At 51.7% G+C, this 26,581-nt stretch overlaps 1 protein-coding gene across 10 annotated transcripts in view; it reads left to right on the top strand.

Moving 5' to 3' along the window:
* asxl2 (ASXL transcriptional regulator 2) overlaps positions 1-26,581 on the top strand; it is a 430,279-nt gene that overhangs the window by 337,756 nt on the left and 65,942 nt on the right. For all 10 annotated transcript variants that reach the window (XM_072498977.1, XM_072498968.1, XM_072498970.1 and 7 more), the window contains 2 exons: positions 245-363; positions 14,739-14,853. In XM_072498977.1, the coding sequence (XP_072355078.1) occupies positions 322-363; positions 14,739-14,853 (157 nt within the window). In that variant the 5' untranslated portion in view covers positions 245-321. The remainder of the gene's footprint in view (positions 1-244; positions 364-14,738; positions 14,854-26,581) is intronic.

The following is a 26,581-nucleotide window of genomic DNA, read 5'->3' as shown; positions in this document are numbered from 1 at the left end:
CATTATTTTCTGCTGATCATGGTGTTGTGCTTGCTCTACAATACATACATGATGTTTACCCTCAGTGGTTAACAGTTGTGATGTGATGATTTCAAGATAATTTAATTTATGACTGGAAAATAATACTAAAATGCTATCAATCAGTAACTCAAGAACGATTGTCAAGTTGAAAATTTGATGTTGATCTGTTTACAGAATGGATTTCATTTTATGAATAGATTAATTTTCCATTCCTTTTTCCAAGTTTCGTCCAGATTATCACCTCAACCAGCCTCACCTCAGGCAAGCTGCCCTTCCCCTTCCATCCCACAAAATAAGATTATGTCTCCATCCCAGAAGCACAGCAAGAAGGCACTCAAACAGGTCAGTAGCTTTATTATTGCAAATTGCTCTCCATGTCTTTGCAGTGATTCCATAGACACCCCAGACTTGAGATATTTTTCCAGAGCCGGAAGAAAGCCCAGTTAATTAATTCCTGCGATTTAGCAGGATGTTTGTCAATTTAAACTCTTAGCTGACTGTATTACAATTGGATGCTGTTAACTACAGATGAATAAGTAAAATTATCCACCTTTAATTCAGCAGACTCTGTTGCGAGCAAGGTTTTATCTCCACTGTTTTGTAAGAATCTAATATGTAAAGAAGTTTAGTCATATTAACCCTTAGAATAATTTTATATTATTTATATAGTTAGCTAGAATTTTTCAAAACTCTATGGGCGAATTCTCCCAAGTTCCCACAGTTGTGGGAGGAGTTTATGATGGGAGGCCCAGAAATCGATTTTGTAACGGTGTGAGTTACAACGGGCTCTTCCACTGGTGCTTGCCATAATGGGTCGGGAAAGCCACCAGAGGCGAGCGTAAACCTCATTTGCATCCTGTAATTGTAATCCCATGCCAGTTTCTCCATAATTCTGGCATGAAACACGTTTGGAACAACAAGGCATGCAGATGTCGGGACTCACCTAAACAAATGCTGTGGATGCCTCTTGAGTTTGGGATGGAGGTCGCTGGCGATGCTGGAACATCATAGCAATGGGTAGGGGAACATCGTGGACCTTCCAGATTTGGTGTCCTGGAGGAGGTCAATCTTCCAGCCTCAGGATGTTCCTGGAGATCCAGCTTCACCTTCTTTCTTCAATATTGGGTCAGTGAGGTTGGACGCCTTTCAGTATGGCACCCGGACACAACAGCGGACTGCACACCATCCAGTGGCCTCGCCACTGAATACGGCATAAAACACCCAGGTGCATAATCAATGATTATGGGGCTGGAAGATCTAGCACAGGCATTGTCAAACTCGGGGACGCGACCCACAGGTGGGTCGCCGGTGGGTATCGGGAGGGTCGCGGAACCATCCATCGCGGCCCTCCCAATCGCGCAAATCTGCCGCAGCAGCCGTCTGTTAATAACGCCGGCTGCAAGCGGCCTTCAAAATGGCCGTGAACATGTAAAAAAAAATGCGGCTGCACTGCGCATGCGTGCCAGATCATCGGTGCGCATGCGCAAAACTACGCGCATGAGTGCCGATGATCGGGCACACATGCGCAGTGTGGCCGCTTTTATTTTAAATGGTCGCAGCTTTTTGTTTTACAAGTTCTGGGGGTTTTTATTCATTTAATTTTTATTTTTCCCAGTTATTTTATTCATTTTTCTCTGGGATAAATGAGATTACCGCTTGGAGACTGGTTGGTCAGCTCTCACGCTCGTGGGCAATTGCCCGTGAAGTGTGGGGTTTGAGTTGGATGATGTTTCCCTGTTATCTATGTAATTAGCTCTGATGGTTCTTGCTTTTTCATCCTTCTTTTTCTCTTCTGGGATGCCTTGTAGGCTCAGGCCCCTGTTGCATCTCCTACTTTGTCGTTGCTTTTCCCCTGAGATACCGAGAGGTGCAGTTTAATTCTGGCCATGTTGAGGCCGGCTTGCCGGTATTCGGGTTGTTTAGAAGTGGGTCTGAATGCGCGAGGTCCACCATGTCAGGGCCTCGCTGACCACAAGTGATCCGTGCCCACGTGATTCCCGGCCGCAGGGACAAGGGAATTACGGGAGGCCAGAGCATAGGGTGCCGGGCCCGCTAAATAAATGCAAATAGGTCATTAAGATCCATTTGCGATCATTTACCTCAACCCCGCCCGGCTCCGATCTCGATTTACGCCCGATTCTCTGTCCCATCGGGGAACGCATTCTGGGTGACCTGGGACGGGGAATCCTGTACATTGGCTTTAGTCTTCCCAATATTGATTGAGAGGAGATCTCTGAATGTCAGACCAGCAGTCTGACAATTTAGAGACTGTGGAAGATTCACAAGAGTGGTGATAGAGCTGGATGTTTTCAGTTTATATGTGGAAACTTGCACAGTATTTTCAGATGACGCCACCGAGGAGCAGCATGAGAAAATAGCAGAGGGGGGATGGTCAAGGACAGATACTTGGGTTTTGCCACAGGCAATGGTGCAGGAATGGGAAGCGAAGCCATTGTAAGTGATCCTCTGGCAATAATTTGATAAGAATGGAACAAAACGAGTTAAGATCCCACCTAATTCAAAAACGATGGAGGGCATTTGGTGGAGGATGGTGAGGTCATCCATATCATTGGCTGAAGACAGTTCTAAAATCTTACGGAATTTGAGTTTTTAAAAAAAATATTTTTTATTAAGGTTTTTTAACAACACAATTTTTTTCCCCTTATAAACAATCCCCCCCCCCGTAACAAAATAACACAAATTCTCCCTGAGCAAGATATATACATGGCAAGATGGTATATTTACATAGCTTTATACACTGGCTCTTGGCCACGCGTACCGTTTCCCCCACCCTCCATGCTATCTCCCGCTCGTCCATCCCCTCAAACAGTCTCTCGTTCCCCCCCCCCCCCCCCCAGGGTTTCTGCTGCTGCTGAACGACCTTCTTCTAACGCTCCGCGAGATATTCTAGGAACGGTTGCCACTGCCTGTAGAACCCCTGTGCAGACCCTCTCAAAGCAAACGTAATTCTCTCCAATTTTATGAACCCCGCCATGTCGTTAATCCAGGCCTCCAGGCTAGGGGGCTTCGCCTCCTTCCACAATAGCAAGACCCTTCGCCGGGCTACTAGGGACTAGGCTACTAAAGGCCAGAATTCCGGCCTCTTTTGCCTCCTGCACTCCCGGCTCATCCACCACTCCAAATATTGCTAGCCCCCAGTTTGGCTTGACCCGGACTTTCACCACCTGGAATATTACTCCCGCCACTCCTCTCCAGAACCCCTCCAATGCCGGGCATGACCAAAACATATGGACATGGTTCGCCGGGCTCCCTGAACATCTTTCACATCTATCCTCTACCCCAAAGAAGCTACTCAGCCTCGCCCTCGTCAGATGCGCTCTGTGAACCACCTTAAATTGTATCAGACTGAACCTGGCACACGAGGAGGAGGTATTAACCCTACCCAGGGCGTCGGCCCATAGCCCTTCCTCAATCTCCTCCCCCAGCTCCTCCTCCCATTTACCTTTCAGTTCTTCTACTAGCGCTTCCCCCTCTTCTTTCATCTCTTGGTATATTTCCAACACCTTGCCCTCCCCGACCCATACCCCCGAGATCACCCTATCTTGAACTTCTTGTGCCGGGAGCAACGGAAATTCCCTCACCTGTCGCCTCACAAAAGCCCTCACCTGCATATATCTAAATGCATTTCCCGGGGGTAACTCAAATTTCTCCTCCAGTGCCCCCAGGCTCGCAAATGTCCCGTCAATGAACAGGTCCCCCATTCTTCTTATCACCGCCCGATGCCAGCCTTGGAGCCCTCCATCCATCTTCCCCGGGACAAACCGGTGGTTACCCCTGATCGGGGACCACACCGATGCTCCCATTGCATCCCTGTGTCTTCTCCACTGGCCCCAGATCTTTAGTGTTGCTGCCACCACCGGGCTTGTGGTGTATTTTGTCGGCGAGAGCGGCAGCGGTGCCGTTACCAACGCCCCCAGGTTCATTCCTTTACAGGACGCCATCTCCATCCTCTTCCATGCCGCCCCCTCTCCTTCCATAACCCACTTACGGACCATCGCCACATTTGCTGCCCAGTAGTAACTCTCTAGGTTTGGCAAAGCCAACCCTCCTCTGTCCCTGTTGCGTTCCAAGAACCCTCTCCTAACCCTCGGGGTCTTATTTGCCCACACATACCCCATGATACTCCTACCTACTCTCTTGAAAAAGCCCTTGGTGATCACGATGGGGAGGCACTGAAACACGAACAAAAACCTCAGAAGGACCACCATTTTGACCGACTGCACCCTACCCGCCAACGAGAGCGGGAGCATGTCCCATCTTTTAAAATCCTCCTCCATTTGGTCCAACACCCTCGTCAAATTCAATTTATGTAGGGCCCCCCAACTTCTGGCTATCTGGATCCCCAGATACCGAAAACTCATCTCCGCCCTCCTCAGCGGTAGGTCCCCTATCCCTCTTTCTTGGTCCCCTGCCTGTAATACAAAAAGCTCACTCTTCTCTACATTAAGCTTGTAGCCCGAGAACTCTCCAAACTCCTTCAGAGTCTGCATGACCTCCAGCATCCCCTCCATTGGGTCCGCCACGTATAGCAGCAGGTCATCCGCATATGGCGATACCCGATGCTCCTCTCCCCCGCGGACTATCCCCCTCCATTTCTGAGACTCCCTAAGTGATATGGCCAAGGGTTCGATCGCCAATGCAAACAAGAGGGGGGACAGGGGGCACCCCTGTCTCGTCCCTCGGTACAGCCGAAAGTACTCCGACCTCCGCCGGTTTGTCACTATGCTCGCCACCGGGGCGCTGTAAAGGAGCTTAACCCATCTAATAAACCCTTCCCCGAACCCAAACCTGCGCAATACCTCCCAGAGGTACTCCCACTCTACTCGATCAAAGGCTTTTTCCGCGTCCATAGCTGCCACTATCTCCGCCTCTCCCTCCTCCGATGTCATCGTTATCACGTTTAAGAGCCGCCGCACATTGGTATTTAACTGCCTGCCCTTTACGAATCCCGTTTGGTCTTCGTGAATCACCCCCGGGACACAGTCCTCAATCCTAGTGGCCAGTACCTTCGCCAATAGCTTAGCATCCACATTGAGGAGCGAAATCGGCCTGTACAATCCACATTGCTGTGGATCCTTGTCTCGCTTTAGAATCAGGGAGATTGTCGCCTCCGACATTGTCTGGGGCAGGGTTCCCTCCTCTCTTGCCTCGTTGAAGGTCCTCACTAGTAGCGGGGCCAACAGGTCCACATATTTTCTATAGAATTCCACCGGGAACCCATCCGGCCCCGGGGCCTTCCCCGCCTGCATGTTCCCCAAACCCTTACTCAACTCCTCCAACCCAATTGGTGCCCCCAAACCAACCGCCTCCTGCTCCTCCACCCTCGGGAACCCCAGCTGGTCCAGGAATCGCCTCATTCCCCCTTCCCCCCCTGGGGGCTGGGATCTGTACAGCTCTTCATAGAAGTCCTTAAATACCTTATTTATTTCCATTGCCCTTCGAACCGTGGCTCCCCTTCCATCTTTGATTCCCCCTATTTCCCTCGCTGCCGCCCTCATATGGAGCTGGTGCGCCAGCATCCGACTAGCCTTTCCCTCGTACTCGTAAGTCGCCCCTTGCGCCTTCCTCCACTGTGCCTCCGCCTTGCCCGTGGTCAGCAGGTCAAACTCCGTCTGGAGCCGTCGCCTTTCCCCAAGTAATCTTTCCTCCGGGGCCTCTGCGTATCTCCTGTCCACCCGCAAGATCTCCCCCACTAGCCTCTCCCTTTCCATTCCCTCTATCTTCTCCCGATGAGCCCTGATGGAGATCAGCTCTCCCCTGATCACCGCCTTCAACGCCTCCCATACCACCCCCACTCACACCTCCCCGTTGTCGTTGGCCTCCAAGTACCTTTCAATACACCCCCTCATCTTCCCACACACCACCTCATCGGCCAGCAGTCCCACATCCAGCCGCCACAGCGGGCGTTGGTCCCTCTCCTCTCCCAGCTCCAGTTCCACCCAGTGCGGGGCATGGTCCGAAACGGCTATGGCCGAATACTCCGTCCCCCCCACTCTCGGGATGAGCGCCCTGCCCAGAACAAAGAAATCTATCCGGGAGTAAGCCTTATGCACGTGGGAGAAAAAAGAAAATTCCCTGGCCTGCAGTCTTGCAAACCTCCATGGGTCCACTCCCCCCATCTGATCCATAAACCCCCTAAGTACCTGGGCCGCCGCCGGCCTCCCTCCCGTCCTTGATCTGGAGCGGTCCAGTGCTGGGTCCAGCACCGTATTGAAATCCCCACCCATTATTAGTCCTCCTACCTCCAGGTCCGGAATGCGCCCCAACATGCGCTTCATAAATCCAGCATCATCCCAGTTTGGGGCGTATACATTTACCAACACCACCCACGTCCCTTGCAACCTACTACTCACCATCACATATCTCCCTCCATTATCCGCTACGATAGTCTTGGCCTCAAATGACACATGCTTTCTCACCAGAATTGCCACCCCTCTATTTTTTGCACCCAATCCCGAGTGAAATACCTGTCCTACCCATCCCTTTCTTAACCTGACCTGATCCGCCACCTTCAGGTGTGTCTCTTGTAGCATTGCCACATCTGCCTTCAGTCCCTTCAAGTGCGCGAACACTCGAGCCCGCTTCACCGGCCCATTCAGGCCCCTCACGTTCCACGTTATCAGCCGGATTGGAGGGACTCTCACCCACCCCCCGACTAGCCATCTCCTTTTCTGGGCCAGTCCCTTGTCCGCGCCTCCCTCACTCTCCAGTGGGGGACCCCCGCCCCAGCCACCTCTTCTGTGTCATGTTCTTTTTCGGCCAGTGCAGCAGCAAACCCCCCCCCCCCCCCGCTAGATCCCCGTCTAGCTTTTTTGCTCCCCCCATATCCCTCCCGTAAGTCAGCTGACACCTGCTGACCCCGGCTTCCCCCGCCATCCCTTTAACTCCCCCGTGTGGGAATCTCCCAATCAATGTACATTCCTTTGTTCCCCTTCCCACCTTTTTTTGCCGCGCTCGGGAAAGACAACCCCGCGCTTCCCAAAGCCTGCCCCGCCTCCCATGGCGCAGCTCCTGTCAAGGCCTTGTCCCTCTCCCCCAGCCCATATATCCTTTCCTGCGCGTGGTTGACCCTCTATGTACAACAACCGTCATACTTCAACCCTAAAACACCCCCCTCCCACACAAACCCTCAATTAGAGTCCAATTTTTCAGCTAGTATAAAGGTCCACGCCTCTTCGGGCGTTTCGAAGAAGTGGTGTTGGCCATTATGTGTAACCCACAGTCGCGCTGGCTGCAGCATTCCAAATTTCACTCCTTTCCGATGCAGCACCGCTTTGGCCCGGTTGAAACCCGCTCTCCGCTTAGCGACCTCCGCGCTCCAGTCCGGGTATATTCTGATCTCCACATTGTCCCACTTGCTGCTCCGTTCCTTCTTGGCCCATTTCAGGACCCTCTCTCTGTCCGTAAACCGGTGAAATCTCACCACCATAGCCCTTGGCGGCTCTTTTGTCTTGGGCTTCCTCGCTAGCACTCGGTGCGCCCCATCCAGCTCCAGCAATCCCGGGGGGGCCTCCGCACCCATCAGCGTCCCGATCATTGTGCCCGCATATGCCGCGGCATCGGCCCCCTCCACTCCTTCTGGGAGACCCAGGATCCTCAAGTTGTTTCTCCTTGATCTGTTCTCCAGGTCTTCGAGTCTTCCCGCCCACGTCCTGTGCAGCGCCTCGTGCCGCTCCACTCTCTCCGCCAGGCCCACGAGCTTGTCGTCGTTCTCACTCACTTTTTCCTGAATCTTCACCTCTTGGGCTTTCTGGGTTGCTCCAAGTTTTTCCACCATTGCCAGTATAGGTGCCACCATCTCCTTACGCAGCTCCTCGAAGCAGCACTTGATGAACTCTTTCATCTCCTCTCTGTCCATGGGCGCCGCCATTTTGTTTTTTTTCTTCTTTCTTCTCCCGCTGCTCCAGGGCCGCTTTCCTCGCCGTTTCACTGTGGGTCCGGTCCATGCAGGTCTGTAGGGGACTTCCTCCGTTCTTCCCCACGGGTTGATTTTTTTTTTAAAGGTCCGTTGGGGCCCCGTTAGCGGGCCCAAAAGTCCGTTTCTGCGGGAGCTGCCGACTCGCGCGGCTTAGCTCCGCATCGCCGCGACCCGGAAGTCTGAATTTGAGTTTTATGAGACCTAGATAGTTGAACAACATCTCAAGTTTCTCACTTGCTCCTGACTTCCTTTTTAGTTGATACTACTCAATCGATGTAAAGGCAAAAGTAATGCCCTGGCCCTCTTGAACCCGCAGCTGGTGCTGCAAATTTAATCTGATTATTTGGATTAAGAGAAGAATCCAAAGATAGCAATTTTGCCCAGAGCAATGTTCATCAAGCTTATAAGAGGTATGATAGAGTAATGCAACAGGTAGTGGAGCTCTGCAGCAATGTGCTCAGGTCCCTGTAATTTCCAATCAAAATTAGTCCCGTCTGAGGGGCCGAGAAAATAGAACAATAGAAACAGAGGATACAGCTACACATTTTCACAAGGATTTAAATTAGTAATGCTGTTGCTCAGATAAAACTACTCTTCCAGTCAGTAAGCCTGACTCACATCATGGAGGCCAAGTGTTTTTGCTCCTTCATTTTCTTCAATATTTTGGCATATGAGTCACTCTTATTATCTGGACTCTGTTTTCTTTGCTGTTTGTTTGTGGAAGCTTCCTTGGGTTATCCCAAATATATTTAATAATTTAACACTCAGGTTCCCTTCATATTACAACTGAAGACCATACTTAACAAAACAATGTGTAATAGAGATGTTTTGTATGAAATACCTTCTTCAAAATTCTGCATACCAAGCTCTACTGCAAGCACGTTCCGAATTCATATCCACCTTGTTCTCAGATGGTCCTTCTATCTTGGATTCTAGACGTGGTACTTAGTTAGTAGGCAGACTGTAGTCATACTCTGATATCTGTATAACACTTGTTTATTACTACTATCACCAAACAGGTTGCAGGGTAGGCAGGTAGTTCCGAGGCATGGTGCTCCAACCTCTTGCTCTCTCTTTCTGAAGTTCAACACATGACCGACTGTAAGCCTTTCAGGAAAAGATGAAGAAATGATTTCCCAATGAAATTTCGGGAGGGCTGCCTACTTCCTACAGGCAGCAGTAAGAGCCCACACTTCTCTGTGTGATGCTGCTCCACTCTGGGCAATGGGAAACATTTCTGAGACTATGGAGACAAGACTGCACCAACTTCTGTACTCAGACAAATTTCCTGTCGGCGATTAACTCAGGGACAAGACTGCTGTACAGAATTGTGCAGCTTCAGAAGTGTTAAAGATTCTGCTGCAGCTTCTGTGCTGACATCCAGCTCTGGAGGGGACAAGTCTTTCAGCTGGGATTGGAGGATGGATGTCAGTTGACTTTCACCCCTGGAAGGTACCAGCTCTGGCAGCGTGATCCTCTACAGACGCTGACATGAAATCAGGCAAGGCATTCACTATGTAAGACTAATCATGGACAACAAGTGAATAAACTAGGCAGTACTTTGGTAGGTTCAGTGAAACAAAGATCTGAATGCCGCTCAGGTACTAGAAACACAGCTGACTCCTCTAAAAAGACAACAGAGACTTACTTCATCAACTGAAAAGACAAATGAAACTCCAGGGCCTCATCCTCCAACAGATCATTCAGTGCTACAACAGCTTCTTTCACATCACTTGCTTGTGGCAAGTTCCCATTCGGGTGCAGCAGGTCTTCATGCGGATGGTCACCGTTTGCCACAGTGCCTTCGATATCTGCAATTTCTGGCCTTACTTCAGGAAGAATTGAGAGATCCATAACTTCACATTCTCTGTCTGGTGTTTAGTGGATTGGGTCTCCGTGAAAGAAAGGAATTTGCTGCTGATTGTATAAACCTCCTCAGCTGTTGAAGTCTATATTTCCACTGGTTCTAAATAAAGTGTAGTAGATTGTTCCATGAAAGACAGTGGCTGGGATTCTCCGAGCTTTCGCGCCGAAATCATGCTCGGGGGGGGGGGAGAATGTGGCGTCAGACCTGCGATCGGGTCCGACGCGAATCGCCGCCAGTTGCGCGAGGGGGGTCGATGCGATTTCAGTTGGGGGCCATTGAAAGAGGCTCCTGCGGCGATTCTCCGCCGGCAGCTGGCCGAGTTCCCGCCGGCGTGGTTCTAACATGGTTCCACTCAGCGGGCACTCAGAGTGGCGGATGCCACGGCTGCCCTGGCGGGGGGCGGGGGCATCTGTCATCGGGGGGGGTCCTCCAGGACGGCCAGGGTTCCGATCGGGGGCCACTGATTGGCGGGAGCGTGCGATCTGGGGGGCCTATTTTGTGCAGACCGGCCCGTTGTGTGGGTCCGCCATGTTGCGCGGGGCCACCGCCGCAGGCGGCCGTCGTGCGCATGCGCGGACCCACAAGCCGGAAGTGCAGGCCCCATATCGGCAGCCGGAACTGCACAGAGCACTCCGGAGCCCTGCTGGCCCCTTCAGGTAAGTGAATCGTTGGGCCAAGGCGCCCGTTGACACCGGCGAGAAACGCTCCGGTGTTTACACCGGCATCAACACTTAGCTGCCGTTTAGGAGAATCCCGGCTAGTGAGTTGTTAATCTAGTGGACACAGCAGGTTTTTCCAGGATTTTTAGAAGTACCCAAACATCGTCACTCAATAAGGATGCACATTGATTGTGGAAAACATACAGAGAATCAACAACCTGTTACCTCTTCCAGCAAAGTGGAGCAATAATTGGAAGGTCTGTGTCTTCTGGACCTTATAATTTGATGTCTGATGGACGAAGATGTATTGGCTGAAGCCAGTTGCGAACATCAGCTAGTATGTTGACAGCAGCTCCAGAATTTTAAAAGTGGTATCAAAGCCTTTAATTTTCACTGTAACTGACCAGTTGCCTGGCCTAAGACAATCAACTTCCTATAGGACTTCTGTAATTTTGTCATTATCTTGATTTTCCAATTTTTTTGGACGGGGTGTGTTTCATAAATGCATTCTTGTCTTCTACCTCAATTAAAGTTGTTGGATTTACAGAAACACTTGAAATGTCCAGTTTTCCTGCACTGGAGGCATTCTGTGCTTGGTGCTGGGCAGCCCTGGCATCTAGGTTTTTTTAAGATGGCTGCCAGTCTGGAGTTTCCTGCTCTTTTGCCTGCTTTGGCGGGCTTCTTTGTGAGTGGACTGCTGCCTGTGGGCCTACCCATTCAACTGAGTCATGCCTCATGCCACTTTATAGCCCAATTAAATTCTGTAAGCTTGCATGGTCGGCCTGCCTCGCAAACTGGACTACTTGATCCAAAGTAAGGTCATTTTTAGTCTGCAGAAAATCGGAAGGTTTTGTATCCTGGATACCCATGACTATGTAACCATGGATTAGCTTGTTCGCCCCTCACTTGAGGAGGAGTCCTGCCTCAGGGAGCTGCTGGTCAATCTAAGCTCTAGTACCAGCAGCGACACTGGAGCGGTTCCCAGAATCAAAGTGCCTGGTTGCCTGTTCACTGGGAAGTCTGGCGACTTGCAGCAAAGATGGGAGGGGAGGCTCACTGGGGGTTGTGAATTGAAGGGCTAGTGGGGAGGGAGCACCCGGGGGGGGGGGGGGGGGGGGGGGGGGCCATAGATATTTGGAGGGTGGTGGTCACCCGATGTCAAAAAGAGGCCAGTAATGGAGGCACCCCTCTTGCCCCTGCTCAAGTCCTGAGCACGAAGATCTGCTGGGCTGAGTATTGTACTGTTTATTTGACTCTTGATGGTGTATATTCAGAATAATTTAGATTTTTGTTTAGTTCTGAAGCGACTCTTTAAAACTAGTTGGCGGGATTTTCCGGCCATTCCCGACAATGGGATCTTGTGGTCCCGCCAACGGCAACCCCCTCCCCCCCCCCCCCCCCCCCAGAGAGCGCCACCGTTTCCCGGGCAGCGGAGGGTGTGAACAATGGGGAACCCTATTCCAGCTGCCAGCCAATGGCGGGCCGGCTCTACCGCTGCAAAACACGTCGCAGGAGGTGCAGACTATCCTGCCCAGTGAGTATTTTGATACTGGCAACGTTTTTATATGCGGTCTCTTACTTACCTCTTTGGTCGTAATAGCCATTTTTAAAAAAAAAACATTTTATTAAGGCATTTATGATTTTATGATAACAAAAAATACAAATACAAATGTAAACATAATTCAGTACATAACACCCCGCCAACCAACAACCATACCCAGCCAACATGGCTTATACACACAATTCCCCAGTCCCTCCATCTCCTCTCGCTGATCCCGCCTGAACTAAACTAAACTAACTCCCCCTACCCCCCACGTTCCCTAAAACCCTCCCCTCCTCCTATTGTATCTGCTAACAGTTTAGTTTTCCCCAAAGAAGTCGTCAAACGGCTGCCACCTCCGGACAAAACCTAACATTGATCCTCTCAGGGCGAACATAATTTTCCCAAGCCTGAGAAACCCAGCCATGTTGCTAACCCGTACCCCCGATTTTGGGGGCTCAAATCCCTCCAGGATAATAGGATCTGTCTCCGGGCTACCAAGGAGGCAAAGGCCAAAATGTCAGCCTCTCTCGCCCCCTGGACACCCGGGCCTTCCGACACTGCAAAGATGGTTGTAATAGCCATTTTGGAAATCCTTTAAGCTAATATGTATTACGAGCTATAATTTCTCGATTCTGTCCTGACTATTGCAACCAACAATTAAAAATTATTCTAATGATGCCGTCATCCCACTTAAAATGAAATGATAAACGGTCGGCATGACAGATTTCAAATGAATGTGTTCAGATAAGTGACAGTGATTGCTGAAACTTGTATGTTGAATGAAAGTAAAAAAGCTCAAAACAAGAAATTAGAATTGGAAAGTGGACAAGTTTTTTTCTATTTTACAGAGAACAAAGTCATCTATCATGTTCATGTTGTGTCCGGGATCATAATTTAATAATATTCTTCGATGCCATTTGCATCAATGCTTTCAGCATTTGACGAGCCTTTTCTAAAAACACTTCCTTGTGAAGATGTATCCCTTTACTATAACTGAAACAGAGCATGTGTGCACATTGACCTTGTGCTAAGGTATTTTGGCTATTGGAGCAGCTAATCACTGGGCCTGCTTCAGTAGAAAGTACTGCTATATGTGCAATTTTTACTCTAACGGGCCCCAAAAGCGAACGTCGACAACCACTGGGATGTGTGAGTGCCAAGGTGGGCTGGTTAGAAGAGCCGCCTTGGTTCTCTGGGACTTCCCACTATTGTTTTAGAAGTTGTTAGACTCATCCCTCACACCCTTTTATCCCCTACTAATCCTCCATGCCAACTCCTGCCTCCATCCACTCCCATCCTTATTATATCCTCCATGACAACTGCACAGCCACTCATCCAGTGCCAAACATGAGCAAACTTCAGGAGCCATGTGGACATGAACAAAACTCCTAACAATCTAATACATTGCTTGTTCCTGCACACTTGATGGTGAAAAAGTCTTCCATTCCGGGCGGTGCAGTCGTTACCACTGCTGCCTCACGCCGTCGAGGACCCGGGTTCAATCCCGGCCCCGGGTCACTGTCCGTGTGGAGTTTGCACATTCTCCCCGTGTCTGCGTGGGTCTCACACAGAGAACCCCAAAAATGTGCAGGGTAGGTGGATTGGCCACGGTAAATTGCCCCTTAATTGGGGAAAAATAAAATTGGGCACTTTAAATTAAAACAACAGCTCCCATTCATAAAATCTTTTAGCAGTTAGTCTCTTAAAAAACAAATTTCTATTCAGTCCCCCACACAAAGACAGCAACTCCTTTGATAGCCTATTTAAGCTGTCAATCAAACAGTGAACTCTGAACCTCCTGCTGACATCATTTATAAAGTCATAATGATGGCTCTTGAGGAAATGTCAACAAAAGCTGTATTGAAACTGCATGACCACATGCTACCTTGTTCCTAACCTATGCCTGTCAATCAAAACAGTTTTCAAAACTCTCAGTAACAGCTGCAGCCTGTTTTTCTTTAAGTTTAAAGAGAGGGTCATTTAAAACAATTTTGTATCATGACCATCACAGAGATATCTGCCTGGAGTGTTTACATCTATTCCATCAGTTCATGTCTCCCACACTGTGGGTTAAGACCCATGCAACAGACATCCTGGGCGGGATTCTCCACCGGCGCGATTCTCCGTTTTGCTGGCGCCCGGGGGTTTCCCGACGACGCGTGGCTGCCCCACAATGGGAAACCCCATTGACCAGCCGGCATAACGGAGAATCCTGACGGCTGGTTGGGGCAGAAATGTGGCGGGGCCAGGCAGAGAATCCCGCCCAATGGGTTCTGTTTTAACTCTCAACTAATATTGACTGGATGCCCGCCCCCTTTATCCTAGCAGGTAAACTGATTTTGGCTAGAAATGGAGACGGGACTTCCAAATCCAGGCCCTGTCCTCCATTTGTGAAGACCCACAAAGTCTTCCCAACTGCAAAAATCTGGTCCAATCTGTGTAAGAACTCCTCATTCACATTTGGGACTTGGTTGTTGAGTTGACTTGACATCTGTTAAGAGTCATCTCTTGGTCTGTTACATCAAAGGATTTTAAAACAACTTGAGGTTTTATGAATCTCTGAGGAAAATCTGTTACAATTAAGGTATTTTGCAGTCTCATTGAGAAAAAGAAATATCATCTGGTATGTTTAAATGTTTTTTTAATGCACTTTCTCCTATTAATAGACACTTCTCAACTGACTACAGAAAACATTTTTCCAACCCACAGGCCCTCAAACAGCAGCAGCAGAGAAAGCAGTGTCGGCCTGGCTTACCAGTGTCGTCCAACCCAAGGCTGCTACTGAAGTCTGTAAAAGCTACTGACCAGACAGCTTCCAAGACTGGTATGCTTTAAGTAGTTATTTCCCAAAGATAGTTCTGTGTCCTTTGCAACAATAAAATATAGTGAACCTTTTCTTCTTGAATATGTCAGTTTTTTCCCAGATGTTTTATGTATATCGGTGAAGAGATGTACATAAAACAATTGTAGTAAAACCCTGGGCGGGATTCTCCCGCAACTGGCCGGATGGCCCGACGCCAGCGCCAAGAGCAGCCCGAACCATTCCGGCGACGGGCCGACCGGAAGGTGCGGTGTCCTCAGCAATTCCGGGGGCTAAGCCGGCGCCAGAGGGGTTGGCGCCGAAGGGCGGCGCGTGTTGCCGCATGTTGCCGCATGCGCAGAACCGCCGGTATGGTTCCACGCATGCGCAGACTGGCCGGCGTGTTCCTGCGCATGCGCAGGGGGTTTCCTCTCCGCGCCGGCCATGGCGGGGTTCTACAGAGGCCGGCGCGGAAGGAAAGAGTGCCCCCATGGCACAGGCCCGCCTGCAGATCAGTGGTCTCCGAACGTGGGCCAGGCCACTTGGGGGGGCCCCTCCCCGCACCCCCCTGAGGAGTCACCTAGCCGGCCTGCGAGCCAGGTCCCGCCGTGATGGACCATGTACATTTCACGCTGGCGGGACTGGCCGAAAACGGGCGGCCGTTCGGCCCATCGGGGCCCGGAGAATTGTCGGCGGTGCCACTGCCAACGGCCCCCGACTGGCGCAGCGTAAACCCCACCCCCGCCCGAAAACCGGCGCCAGAGAATACAGCAGTCGGAGTTGCGGGGCGGGATTCACTCGCCCCCCAGGGCTGTTCTAGATCTGGTGATGTTTAACAAGACGGAATTAATCAATAACATCATAGTAAAGGCATCCATAGGTAGCAGCGATCATAACATGATTTAATTTTGTATTGAGGACAGAGCTGGTGAAAGTGAAATGTAAAATTAGGTTTAGGGATAGGTCAATAAAAATGCAGTGGCAGTCATTTAAGAAGCTATTTCATAATTCTGGGGGAAGGATTCACCAGCCGTGGCCAACTAATGACGTTAAAGATTGTAGCACGGTGAAAGACAAAGTGTACAATTGTGCAAAGATTAGGGATAAGTCAGAAGATCGGTCCAATTATAAAAACAGCAAAGAATGACTAAAAGAATAATAAGGCGGAAGAAATTGAAGTATGTGGGGAAACTAGCTAGAAAAAAACAGATAGTAAGAGTTTTACAAATATTTAAAAAGTAAAGTGTTAGTCCTCTAGAGAATGAGTCAGGGGAATTAATAATGGAAAATAAGAAAATGGTGAATTAATTGAATAGATATTTTGCATCTATCTTCACAGTACAGGATGCAAACAACATCCCAGAAATAATTGTGAATCAAGGGCTGGGATTCTCCCCTACCCGGCGGGGTGGGGGGGGGGTCCCGGCGGGATGGAGTGGCGGGAACCACTCCGTCGTTGTGCCATCCCAAAGGTGCGGATTTCTCCGCACCTTTAGGGGCCAAGCCTTCACCTTGAGGGGCTAGGCCCACGCCGGATTGGTTGGCGCGCCGGAGGGAAAGGCCTTTGGCGCCCCGCCAGCCGGGGCCGAAAGGCCTTTGCCGGCCGGCGGAATTCCGCGCATGTGCGGGAGCGTCAGCGGCTGCTTACGTCAACCCCGCGCATGTGCAGGGGGGGGCGTCTCTTATTCGTCGGCCATGGTGAAGGCTGTGGTCGAGGCAGAGGGAAAAGAGTGCCCCCACAGCACAGGCCCGCCCGCAGATCGGTGGGCCCCGATCGCGCGCCAGGCCACCTTGGGAGCACCCCCCCGGGGCGAGATCGCCCCGCGCTCCCCCCCCCCCCCCCAGGACCCCGGAGCCCGCCTAGTTCCGCCGGTAAGAGAGGTGGTTTGATTCTCGCCGGCGGGACTGGCATTATAGCAGCGGGCCTTCGGCCCATCGCGTGCTGGACAATCGCCGGGGGGGGGGCCCGCCGACCGCGTGGCGCGATTCCCGTCCCCGCCGAATGTCCGGTGCCGGAGGATTCGACAACCGTCGGGGGCGGGATTCATGCCAGCCCCCAGCGATTCTCCGACCCGGAATCCCCCCCATGAAGTGAAAGGAAGGGAAAATCCTGAAACAAAATGCAATCACCAGAGAAAGTGTATTGAGAAAACTATTATAACTAAAAGCTGACAACTCCCTAGGTCCTGATAAACTTCTTCCTAGTAGCTGATGAGCTAGCAGATGCATTTGTTTTTATTTCCCCAAATTCCCTAAATTCTGGAAAAATCTCACCAGATTGGAAAATAGCAAATGTAACTCACCTATTTAAGAAAGGAAGGATACAGGAAACTGCAGGCTAGTTAGCTTGACATCTGTTGTAGAGAAAATACTGAAATCTATTATGAAGAAGGTTATAGGTGGGCAATTGGAAAATCTCAGTGCAATCAGTCGAGTCATCATGGGTCTGTGAAAGAGAAATTGGGCGGAATTTTAATGTTTTGTTTTAAAAGTATTGGCTTAGGCGAATGAAGTGGTGAGCCCAACCCTTTGAGAAAAAAGTTGCCGGAGGCCAATCCCAGGCTGTCATGCTGGCAAAGCTCACCACACCAGCAATCCCGGCCTTCCTTATTCTTTTCTAAATGTTTTTATTGGAGATTTTCATTTATGACAGGTGAGTCTTTGCTTCATATCATGCCATCTTACAATTGCGTCCTTCATAACCGAGGTTATAAATAATTTGCATCTTGTTGCTATACAAGTGGTCAAAATTTACATTAATGTTATCAAGGATATCTGGAGAACATTAAAAAAACAAAAGAAACACATGGAATGAACTACTGAGATAAAACAAAAACATTACAACAAAAAAAGGTAGTCTTTTTACATTGTATTAATACCATTTGTATAAATGTATACGGATACCTTCATTTTCTGAGCCCTTTTTACTTTTATATCATTTCATGAGACAACGTGCAATTTACATTTTAATCGGCACTACCTTGGTGCACAGAACAGATGGCATATTTCCCCTTTTCCTCGCTGTGGAGTTCCCTCTTCCCTCCCCACCCCCTCCCAACTCTGGCCCCCTATCTTGCCTCCCCTCATCCCTCCCCCCTCCATCTCTAGTTGTTCCCCCCCCCCCCCCTCCCCCCGGCCCTTGCTCCCTTCTCCCTTCCTTGCCTCCCCTCTCTCCCCTTGTTGCTGGTCACGAACAGGTCTTCAAAAAGGCTGGTGAATTGTTTCTACGTACAGTGAAATGCTTTATCTGATCACCTAATTAGAAGAACCCATTCATGTGTGCCTTGGTTAGGTGCTCTCTGTCCACAACCTTTAACTGCATTTGGCTCAACCCTGTGCATGTGAAAGTGGATTTGACCCTGTGCAGAGCTTCGATCCAGAGTCCTCCCCCTATCCATGCTAAGCTTCTCCTCTCATTTTTCCTGCGTTTTACTCAAGGCCCTTATCCCTTCAAACAGTTGTCCGCATATGTCACCACATTTACCTCCCCCTAGCAAGTCTGTCCAGTAGGGTGTGTATCTGGGGAACGTCGTGGTCTCCTTGCGGAGAAAGTCTCACACTGCAAGTACCGAAGCTCGTTCCCTTTAAAGAGCATGAGCTTTTCTGTTAGCTCCCCACAGGGTCGCTACTCTGCCGTCCACGTACATGTGCCTCACTGTCAGCCCTCTCTCCACATTTTGATGGTGGCCTCTATTTTTGCCGAAATAAATTTATGGTTCCTGCAGATGGGCGCTACAACAGACATGCCACTGAGTTTGAAATGGTGTCTGAATTGGTTCCAGGTCCTTAATGCGGCTACTACCACCGGGCTCCTTGAGTATTTGGTTAGGGGGCTGGGAGTGAGGTGGTGGCCAGCGCCCGGAGGGACGTCCCCGCACATGAGGCCTCCTCCATCTCCATCCATTCCGCATTCAGCTCTCCCAACCACCCCTGCATTCTCTATATGTTCGCTGCCCAGTGGTAGAATAGGAGGTTCTTCAGAGCGAAGCCTCCCATGCGTCACCCTCTTTGTCAGATGGTTTTTCGTATCCTAGGACTCTTTCCCGCCTAGACAAAGGCCATGGTCAGCTTATCAACCTTGGTGAAGAAGGATTTGGGGATGTAGATTGGGAGTGATCTGAATGGGAAGAGGAACCTCTGCAGCACCTTCATTTTTATCATCAGCATTCTTCCCACCAGGGAGAGTGGAAGCGAGTCCCATCTCCATGGGTCCCTCTTCACCTCCCCCACCAGGTTGGATAGGTTCCACCTATGGAGCCGCGTCCAGTCATGGGCTATCTGGACCCCAGGTACCTAAACTTGGTTTGGGCCAGTTTGAAAGATATCGGCCCCAGCTCTGTTTCTCTCTCTTGAGGGTTCACCTGGAAGATTTTGTTCTTGCTCAGGTTCAATTTGTATCCCGGAAGGCTCCGAGCTCCTTCAGGAGATCCGTTATCTTGCCCATGCTGGCCAAGGGGTTTGACACGTAGAGCAGCAGGTCATTGGCATACGAGTGAAACTCTGTGCTCCCTGTCTCCTCTCTGAATGCCCATCCACCCCTTCGCTGATCTAAGAGTGATGGCAGTGGCTCAATTGCCAGTGCAAACAGCAGTGGGGACAACGGGCATTCGTGCTTCTGTGCAGCCGGATATATTCTGAGCTGTGGTATTCATTCGTACGCTTACCATGGGAGCACTGCACAGAGGTTTCACCCCCCGAGGTGAACCCTGGTCAAACCATTCAATCACTTCCATAAGGTACCTCTAATCTACTCAATCAAAGGCTTTCTCAGCGTCCAGGGAGACGATCACTTCTGGTGTCCCTTCCCCAGGTGGAGTCACGATCATGTTCAGCAGGCTGTTGTTCGCTGTTAGCTGCCTGCCCTTGACAAACAAGATCTGATCTTCCGCGATCACTTCTGTCAAAGAGCTCTCCTGTCGCCTCACCAAACCTTTCGCCCAGACTTTGGCGTCAGGAGTGAGATGGGTCTCTATGACCTCACTCTGTCGTGTCTTTGTCTTTTTGGGGGATCAGTGAGATCGACGCCTATGCCAGAGTGGGCGGGAAGACCCCCTTCGGCAGCAAGTCATTAAACATCTTGCAGGTGTGGGGACAGTGCTGCCGTTAACTCCTTATAGAAGTCCACAAGAACCTGTCTGGTTCCGGTGCCTTCCTTGACTGGGTGGAATTAATGCATTCCATGATCTCTTCTAGTCCTAGCGATGGTTCTAGTCCCTGACTCTTTTACTCCCCCATGACTGGTATGTCCAGTCCGTCAAATAATTGTTTCATCTTCGAGTTCCCCCCCGGAAGCTCGGAGGTGTACAGTCCCCGGTAAAAGTTTGAGAAGGCCCTGTTGATCTCGTCTGGGGCCGTGACTGTCCTACCGCTCCCGTCCCTTACCTGTGCTAACTCTTGAAGCAGCCTGCTTCCTCAGCTGGTGAGCCGGCAAGTGGTTGGCCTTGTCTCCATGCTCATAGAAGGTCCCCTGTGTCCGGCAGAGCTGCTTCACTTCAATGGAGAGCAGGTGAAATTCCATCTGCAGCTTCTTCCTCTCCACCAGCAAATCCACGGTCAGGACCTTGGAGTACTGCTGATCCACTCCCAACGTGAATCATAGAATTTACAGTGAAGAAGGACGCCATTCGGCCCATCAAGTCTGCACCAGCTCTTGGAAAGAGCACCCCACCCAAGTCCATACCTCCACCCTATCACCACACCTCCAAACCATTTTTGGACACTAAGGGCAATTTAGCATAGCCAAACCACCTAACCTGCACATCTTTGGACTGTGGGGGGAAACTGGAGCACCCGGAGGAAACCCACGGGGAGAACGTGCAGACTCTGCACAGACCCAAACCGGGAATCAAAATTTGGACCCGGGAGCTGTGAAGCAACTGTGCTAACCACTGTGCTGCCATACTGCCCCGGAGTCGATCAGTCGTTGCATAGTTGCCCTATCCTTCCTATCTCTAAGAGCCCTTTACGCTATTCAGTGACTGCCAGAACGTGGTGACATCCCCGCTTTGGTTGCAGGATATATACCCGTCGATGGCTTGTGATATTCTTTTGCAAAACGCCCTTTCAGCGAGGAGAGCTGTGTCTAGCCTCCATGGAGAGAGCTGGGCCTGGCCCTTCTCCAACCTCATGTCCATGTGGTGTGGAGCATGGGATTACTGTTGCGGAGTATTCCGCCCGTACTACTCCTGGAAGCATCAATTTCCCCACTCAGAAGTCTATGTGTGAATAGGCTTTGTGTATGTGGGAGAAGGAGAACTGAATCTCCATGGGTCAAACCCCTGCCTCCCTGGTTTGTTGCTCTACTCCCCTTCTACCAGGTGCTCCCTCCCTCCATCCCGGGAGGTGCGTCCTTCTTACTCCTTTCTTACTCCCGTGCACCAGCTTGCTCACTAGTGTAGCGGCTCCCCCCTAAAATCTGGTTCTATTGTGACCTACCTAAAGGATTCTCCCTCCCCCACCGCCCAAGTCTCCAAAAAGAGTTACCCCTTTCCCCCTGGATCGTTAAAGTCCTCATTGTCCCTTAGTGCTTCCTCCTGAGCTCGTTTTTTCGGACAAACTCATTTGTGTCCTCCGGCGAGTCAAAATTGAGTTCCTTATCCCGGGTATGTGAGCCTTAGTCTGGCCGGGTACAGCACACCGAAAAGCACCTTACTCTTAAAAAGCGCGGTTTTGGCCCCATTAAATTCTGTCCAGCGCTTGGCCAGGTCTGCTCCAACGTCCTGGTACAAGCAAACAGTGTGTCATTCCCACTTGCACGACCGTGTGTTCTTCACCCACCTCAGAATCCATTCTTTATCCTGGAACCTGTGGAGCCTCACTATCATTGCCCGTGGTGGATCCACGACTTGGGTCTCTGCCAGAGCAACCTGTGTGCCCAGCACATCAGCTTCTCCATCACCGCTGCATCGGTGTTGGCAATCCCGATGCTCGGTTTTGGGCCGCCACGTGGGTCACCCTGTTCAGGGGTCGGGGTTTTCCTCTCTGCTCTTACTATTTTTGTGGCCTGATTGCTGGTCGACTTTCCTTTTTAAAGGACACCACAATCTAACATAACTAAAATTAAAAACAATGATCCCGCTCACGCACACACGGAATCTCACCCTGCACACACATGAAGAACTTCCTCGAGGAAGCCCCTTTGGCACTGCCCCCGTAGTGGCAAAGGGCAGGAACAATAGCATCGCGTGATCTCGCCGGCACAAATCCCGTTTTAAGACTCTCGAATGATTTTATGTCCCTGGAAAGCGAGTGCAAAATCCCAGCCATTATGCTTGACTAATTTATTAGAGTTCTTTGAGGAAGTTGCAGGCAACATTGATAAGGGGGAGGGGCCTATAAATGCAGTTCACATCAAAGGATTATGGTGTAAGATGTAGCATATGGATAGAAAATTGGTTAGCTAACAAGAAGCAAAGACTAGGCATAAATGGGTCATTTGTACGGGGATGCCCAAAAAATCACAGATGGCCAAGAGGTTGGGTTGGAAGAGGGCAGGTTTCGACTTCCGCTTGCGGCTATGCCTAGGTAGGTCGCACGTTCAGCAGCTCCTGCCGGGAACGGATTTTTGGGCTCTTCAGAGGGGCCCCAATGGAAATTGTTCAACGGCTTCCAGTGTGAGAAGGTGACAACAAGGTCCCCCCGACAGTATATGGATTGGACCAGGAGTGGAGCGGTTAAAAAAGTGATCCTGGTGCAGCGGAAAGTGCGAGGGAGGAAAAGCAAGATGGCGGCAGGTGGAGACCAAGCAGCGTGGTCGCAGGAGCAGCAGGAGTTTCTTAAACGCTGCTTTGAGGAGCTGAGGACAGAAATGATGGCGCCAATGAAGGCGGCGATCGAGAAGCTAGTGGAGACCCCGAAGGCCCAAGGGGCGGTGATTCGAGAGGTGCGGCAAAAAGCCTCGGAGAACGAGGACGAGATCTTGAGCCTGGCGGTGAAGGTGGAGGCGCAAGAGGCGCTGCACAAGAGGTGGGCGGAAAAATTTGAGGACCTGGAGAATAGGTCGAGGAGGAAGAATCTTCGGATTCTGGGTCTCCCTGAAGAGGTGGAGGGGCCCGATGCCAGGGCATACATGAGCACGATGCTCAATTTGCTGATGGGGGCGGGAGCTTTCCCGAGGCCCCTGGAGCTGGATGGGGCTCATCGGGTCCTGGCAAGGAGACCCAAAGCCAATGAGCCGCCAAGGACTGTAGTGGTGAGGTTCCACCGCTTTATGGACAGGGAGTGTGTCCTGAGATGGGCCAAAAAAGAGCGGAGCAGCATGTGGGAGAACACGGAGATCCGAATTTACCAGGACTGGAGTGCAGAGGTGGCTAAGAAGAGGGCTGGTTTCAACTGGGCTAAGGCGGTGCTCCATCGGAAGGGGGTGAAGTTCGGGATGCTGCAGCCAGCGCGATTGTGGGTCACGGTCCAAGATCGGCACCACTATTATGAAACGCCTGATGAGGCATGGAACTTTGTCCAGACTGAAAAGTTGGACTCAAACTGAGGGTTTGTCGTGGGGGGATCTTTACTGTGTTTACTGCGTTTGGGGAATGTTCTTTTTGTTTTGGTGCTGGGTGGGGATAGGTGAATGGATTTGATGTGGGGGCTGTGGGAGAGTGTGGGCGTCGGTGTTGGAGGGGCAGGGCCCCGCGGAGGAAGAGGGGCGTGGAGGCCCGGGGATGGGGAGTTGGGGTAAGGCCACAAAAATGAGCTGCGCCAGAGGGGGCGGGGCCGGCTCAGGAAAGCGCAGGCTTATTTCCCGCGTTAGGGAAGGATGGGGCGGGGCTGGGGGGGGAGGGTGGTGCTGGAGAGGAGCACATACTAACTGCCAAGGGGTGGGGGGATTCTCACACTGGGGGGTCGATGGAATGGCAGGAGAGGCCGGGGTCAGCAGGAGTCAGCTGACTTACGGGAGTGGCATGGGGGGAGCAAAATGGCTAGATGAGATCTAGGGGAGGGGGGGGATCTGGGTTGCTGCTGCATTGGCCAACGGGGAGCTGGAAGTAGGAGAGGTAGTCGGGGCGGGAGTCCGCAGCCTGGGGGACTGGAGGGTGCGGGAGGTGCGGGCACGGGCTGGCCTACAAAGGAGATGGCTAGTCGGCAGGTGGGGGGCCCAGAATTGGGATGATGCCGGATTTATAAAACGCATGCTGGGTCGGATTCCGGATCTGGAGGTAGGAAGCTCAATAATGGGGGGGGACTTCAACACGGTGCTGGACCCAGCACTGGACCGTTCTAGGTCCAGGACGGGTAAGAGGCCGGCTGCGGCCAAGGTGCTCAGGGGGTTTATGGACCAGATGGGGGGGAGTGGATCCATGGAGGTTTGTCAGGCCGCTGGACAGGGAATTTTCCTTCTTTTCCCACGTCCATAGAGCCTACTCCCGGATAGACTTTTTCATTTTGAGTAGGGCCCTAATCCCGAAAGTGGAGGGAACGGAATATTCGGCCCTAGCCATCTCGGACCACGCCCCGCATGGGTGGAGCTGGAGATGGGGGAGGAGAGGGACCAGCGCCCGCTGTGGCACCTCGATGTGGGATTGTTGGCAGATGAGGGGGTGTGCGGGCGGGTGCGGGGGTGTATTGAAAGATACTTGGAGGCCAACGACAACTGGGAGGTGCAGGTGGGGGTAGCCTGGGAGACGTTGAAGGTGGTGGTCAGGGGAGAGCTAATCTCCATTAAGGCCCACAGGGAGAAGAGAGAGGGGAGGGAGAGGTTGGTGGGGGAGATTTTAAGGGTGGACAGGAGGTATGCAGAGGCCCCCGAGGAGGGGCTACTTAGGGAGCGACGGAACCTCCAGACGGAATTCGACCTGTCGACCACGGGGAAAGCAGAGGCACAGTGGAGGAAAGCGCAGGGGCGGCGTATGAGTATGGGGAGAAGGCGAGCCGGATGCTGGCACATCAGCTTCGTAAGAAGGAGGCAGCAAGGGAGATAGGTGGAGTTAAGGATAGAGGGGGGAATACGGTGCGGAGTGCGGTGAGAATCAACGATGTATTTAGGGACTTCTATGGGGATCTGTACAGGCCTGAGCCCCCAGTGGGGGAGGAGGGGATGCGACGATTCCTGGATCAGCTGAGGTTCCCGAGGGTGGAGGAGGAGGAGGTGGCTGGTTTGGGGGCGCCGATTGGGCTGGAGGAGCTGGTTAAAGGATTGGGGAGCATGCAGGCGGGGAAGGCCCCGGGGCCAGATGGGTTCCCGGTTGAATTTTACAGGAAATACGTGGACCTGCTGGGCCCGTTGCTAGTGAGGACTTTTAATAAGGCGAGGGAGGGGGTACCTTGCCCCCGACAATGTCCAGGGCGCTGATCTCTTTGATCTTGAAGCGGGACAAGGATCCATTGCAATGTTGGTCGTATAGACTGATCTTGCTCCTCAATGTTGACGCTAAGTTGCTGGCGAAGGTGCTGGCTACGAGAATTGAGGGTTGTGACCCGGGGGTGATTCATGAGGACCAGACTGGATTTGTGAAGGGCAGGCAGCTAAATACAAATGTGCGGAGGCTCCTCAATGTGATTATGATGCCCTCGGTGGAGGGGGAAGCGGAGGTAGTGGCAGCTGTGGACGCGGAGAAGGCCTTTGATTGGGTGGAGTGGGAGTATCTTTGGGAAGTGTTGTGGAGATTTGGGTTCGGGGAGGGGTTCGTCAGTTGGGTCAGGCTGCTATATAGAGCCCCGGTGGCGAGTGTGGCAGCGAACCGGCGGAGGTCGGAGTACTTTCGGCTGTACCGGGGGACGAGGCAGGGGTGCCCCTTATCCCCCTTGTTGTTTGCACTGGCAATTGAGCCGCTGGCCATTGCACTGAGGAAGTCCAAGAAATGGAGGGGATTGGTCCAGGGGGGGGAGAGGAACACCGGAAGTCGTTGTACGCCGATGACCTGTTATTGTATGTTGCAGATCCAGTGGAGGGGATGGCGGAGGTCATGTGGATCCTTGGGGAGTTTGGGGACTTTTCGGGGTATAAACTCAACGTAGGGAAGAGTGAGCTCTTTGTGGTGCATTCAGGGGACCAGGGAAGGGGGATAGACGAGCTACCGCTGAAGTGGGCGGAAAGGAGCTTTCGGTACCTCCGTATCCAAGTAGCTAGGAGTTGGGGGCCCTGCACAAGCTCAATTTGACACGGTTGGTGGAGCAGATGGTGGAGGATTTTAAAAGATGGGATATGCTGCCACTCTCACTAGCGGGTAGGGTGCAGTCGGTCAAAATGACGGTCCTCCCGAGGTTTCTCTTTGTGTTGCAGTGCCTTCCCATTTGATCCCCAAGGCCTTTTTCAAACGGGTAAGCAGGAGCATCATGGGATTTGTGTGGGCGAATAAGACCCCGAGGGTGAAGAGAGTGTTTCTGGAGCGTAGCAGGGACAGGGGGGTGCTGGCGCTGCCGAATTTGTGTGGCTATTATTGGGCTGCCAATGTGGCGATGATCCGTAAGTGGGTAATGGAGGGAGAGGGGGCGGCGTGGAAGAGGCTAGAGATGTCGTCCTGTGTGGGCACGAGCCTGAGGACGCTGGTGATGGCTCCGCTGCCGTTCTCGCCGACAAGGTACACCACGAGTCCGGTGGTGGCGGTAATGCTGAAGATCTGGGGGGCAGTGGCGGCGACACAGTGGCGAGGTGGGAGCCTCCCGATTCGGGAGAATCATCGGTTCGTCCCGGGGAGGATGGATGGGGGGTTTCGGAGCTGGCATCGGGCAGGGATTAGAAGAATGGCGGACCTGTTCATCGATGGGACGTTTGCTGGCCTAGGGGCGCTGGAGGAGACGTTTGGGCTACCCCCGG

The sequence above is a fragment of the Scyliorhinus torazame genome, chromosome 4 (assembly GCF_047496885.1).
Source record: "Scyliorhinus torazame isolate Kashiwa2021f chromosome 4, sScyTor2.1, whole genome shotgun sequence".
NCBI classification, from domain to species: Eukaryota; Metazoa; Chordata; class Chondrichthyes; order Carcharhiniformes; family Scyliorhinidae; genus Scyliorhinus; species Scyliorhinus torazame.
This window is presented reverse-complemented; position numbering and strand designations above follow the sequence as displayed.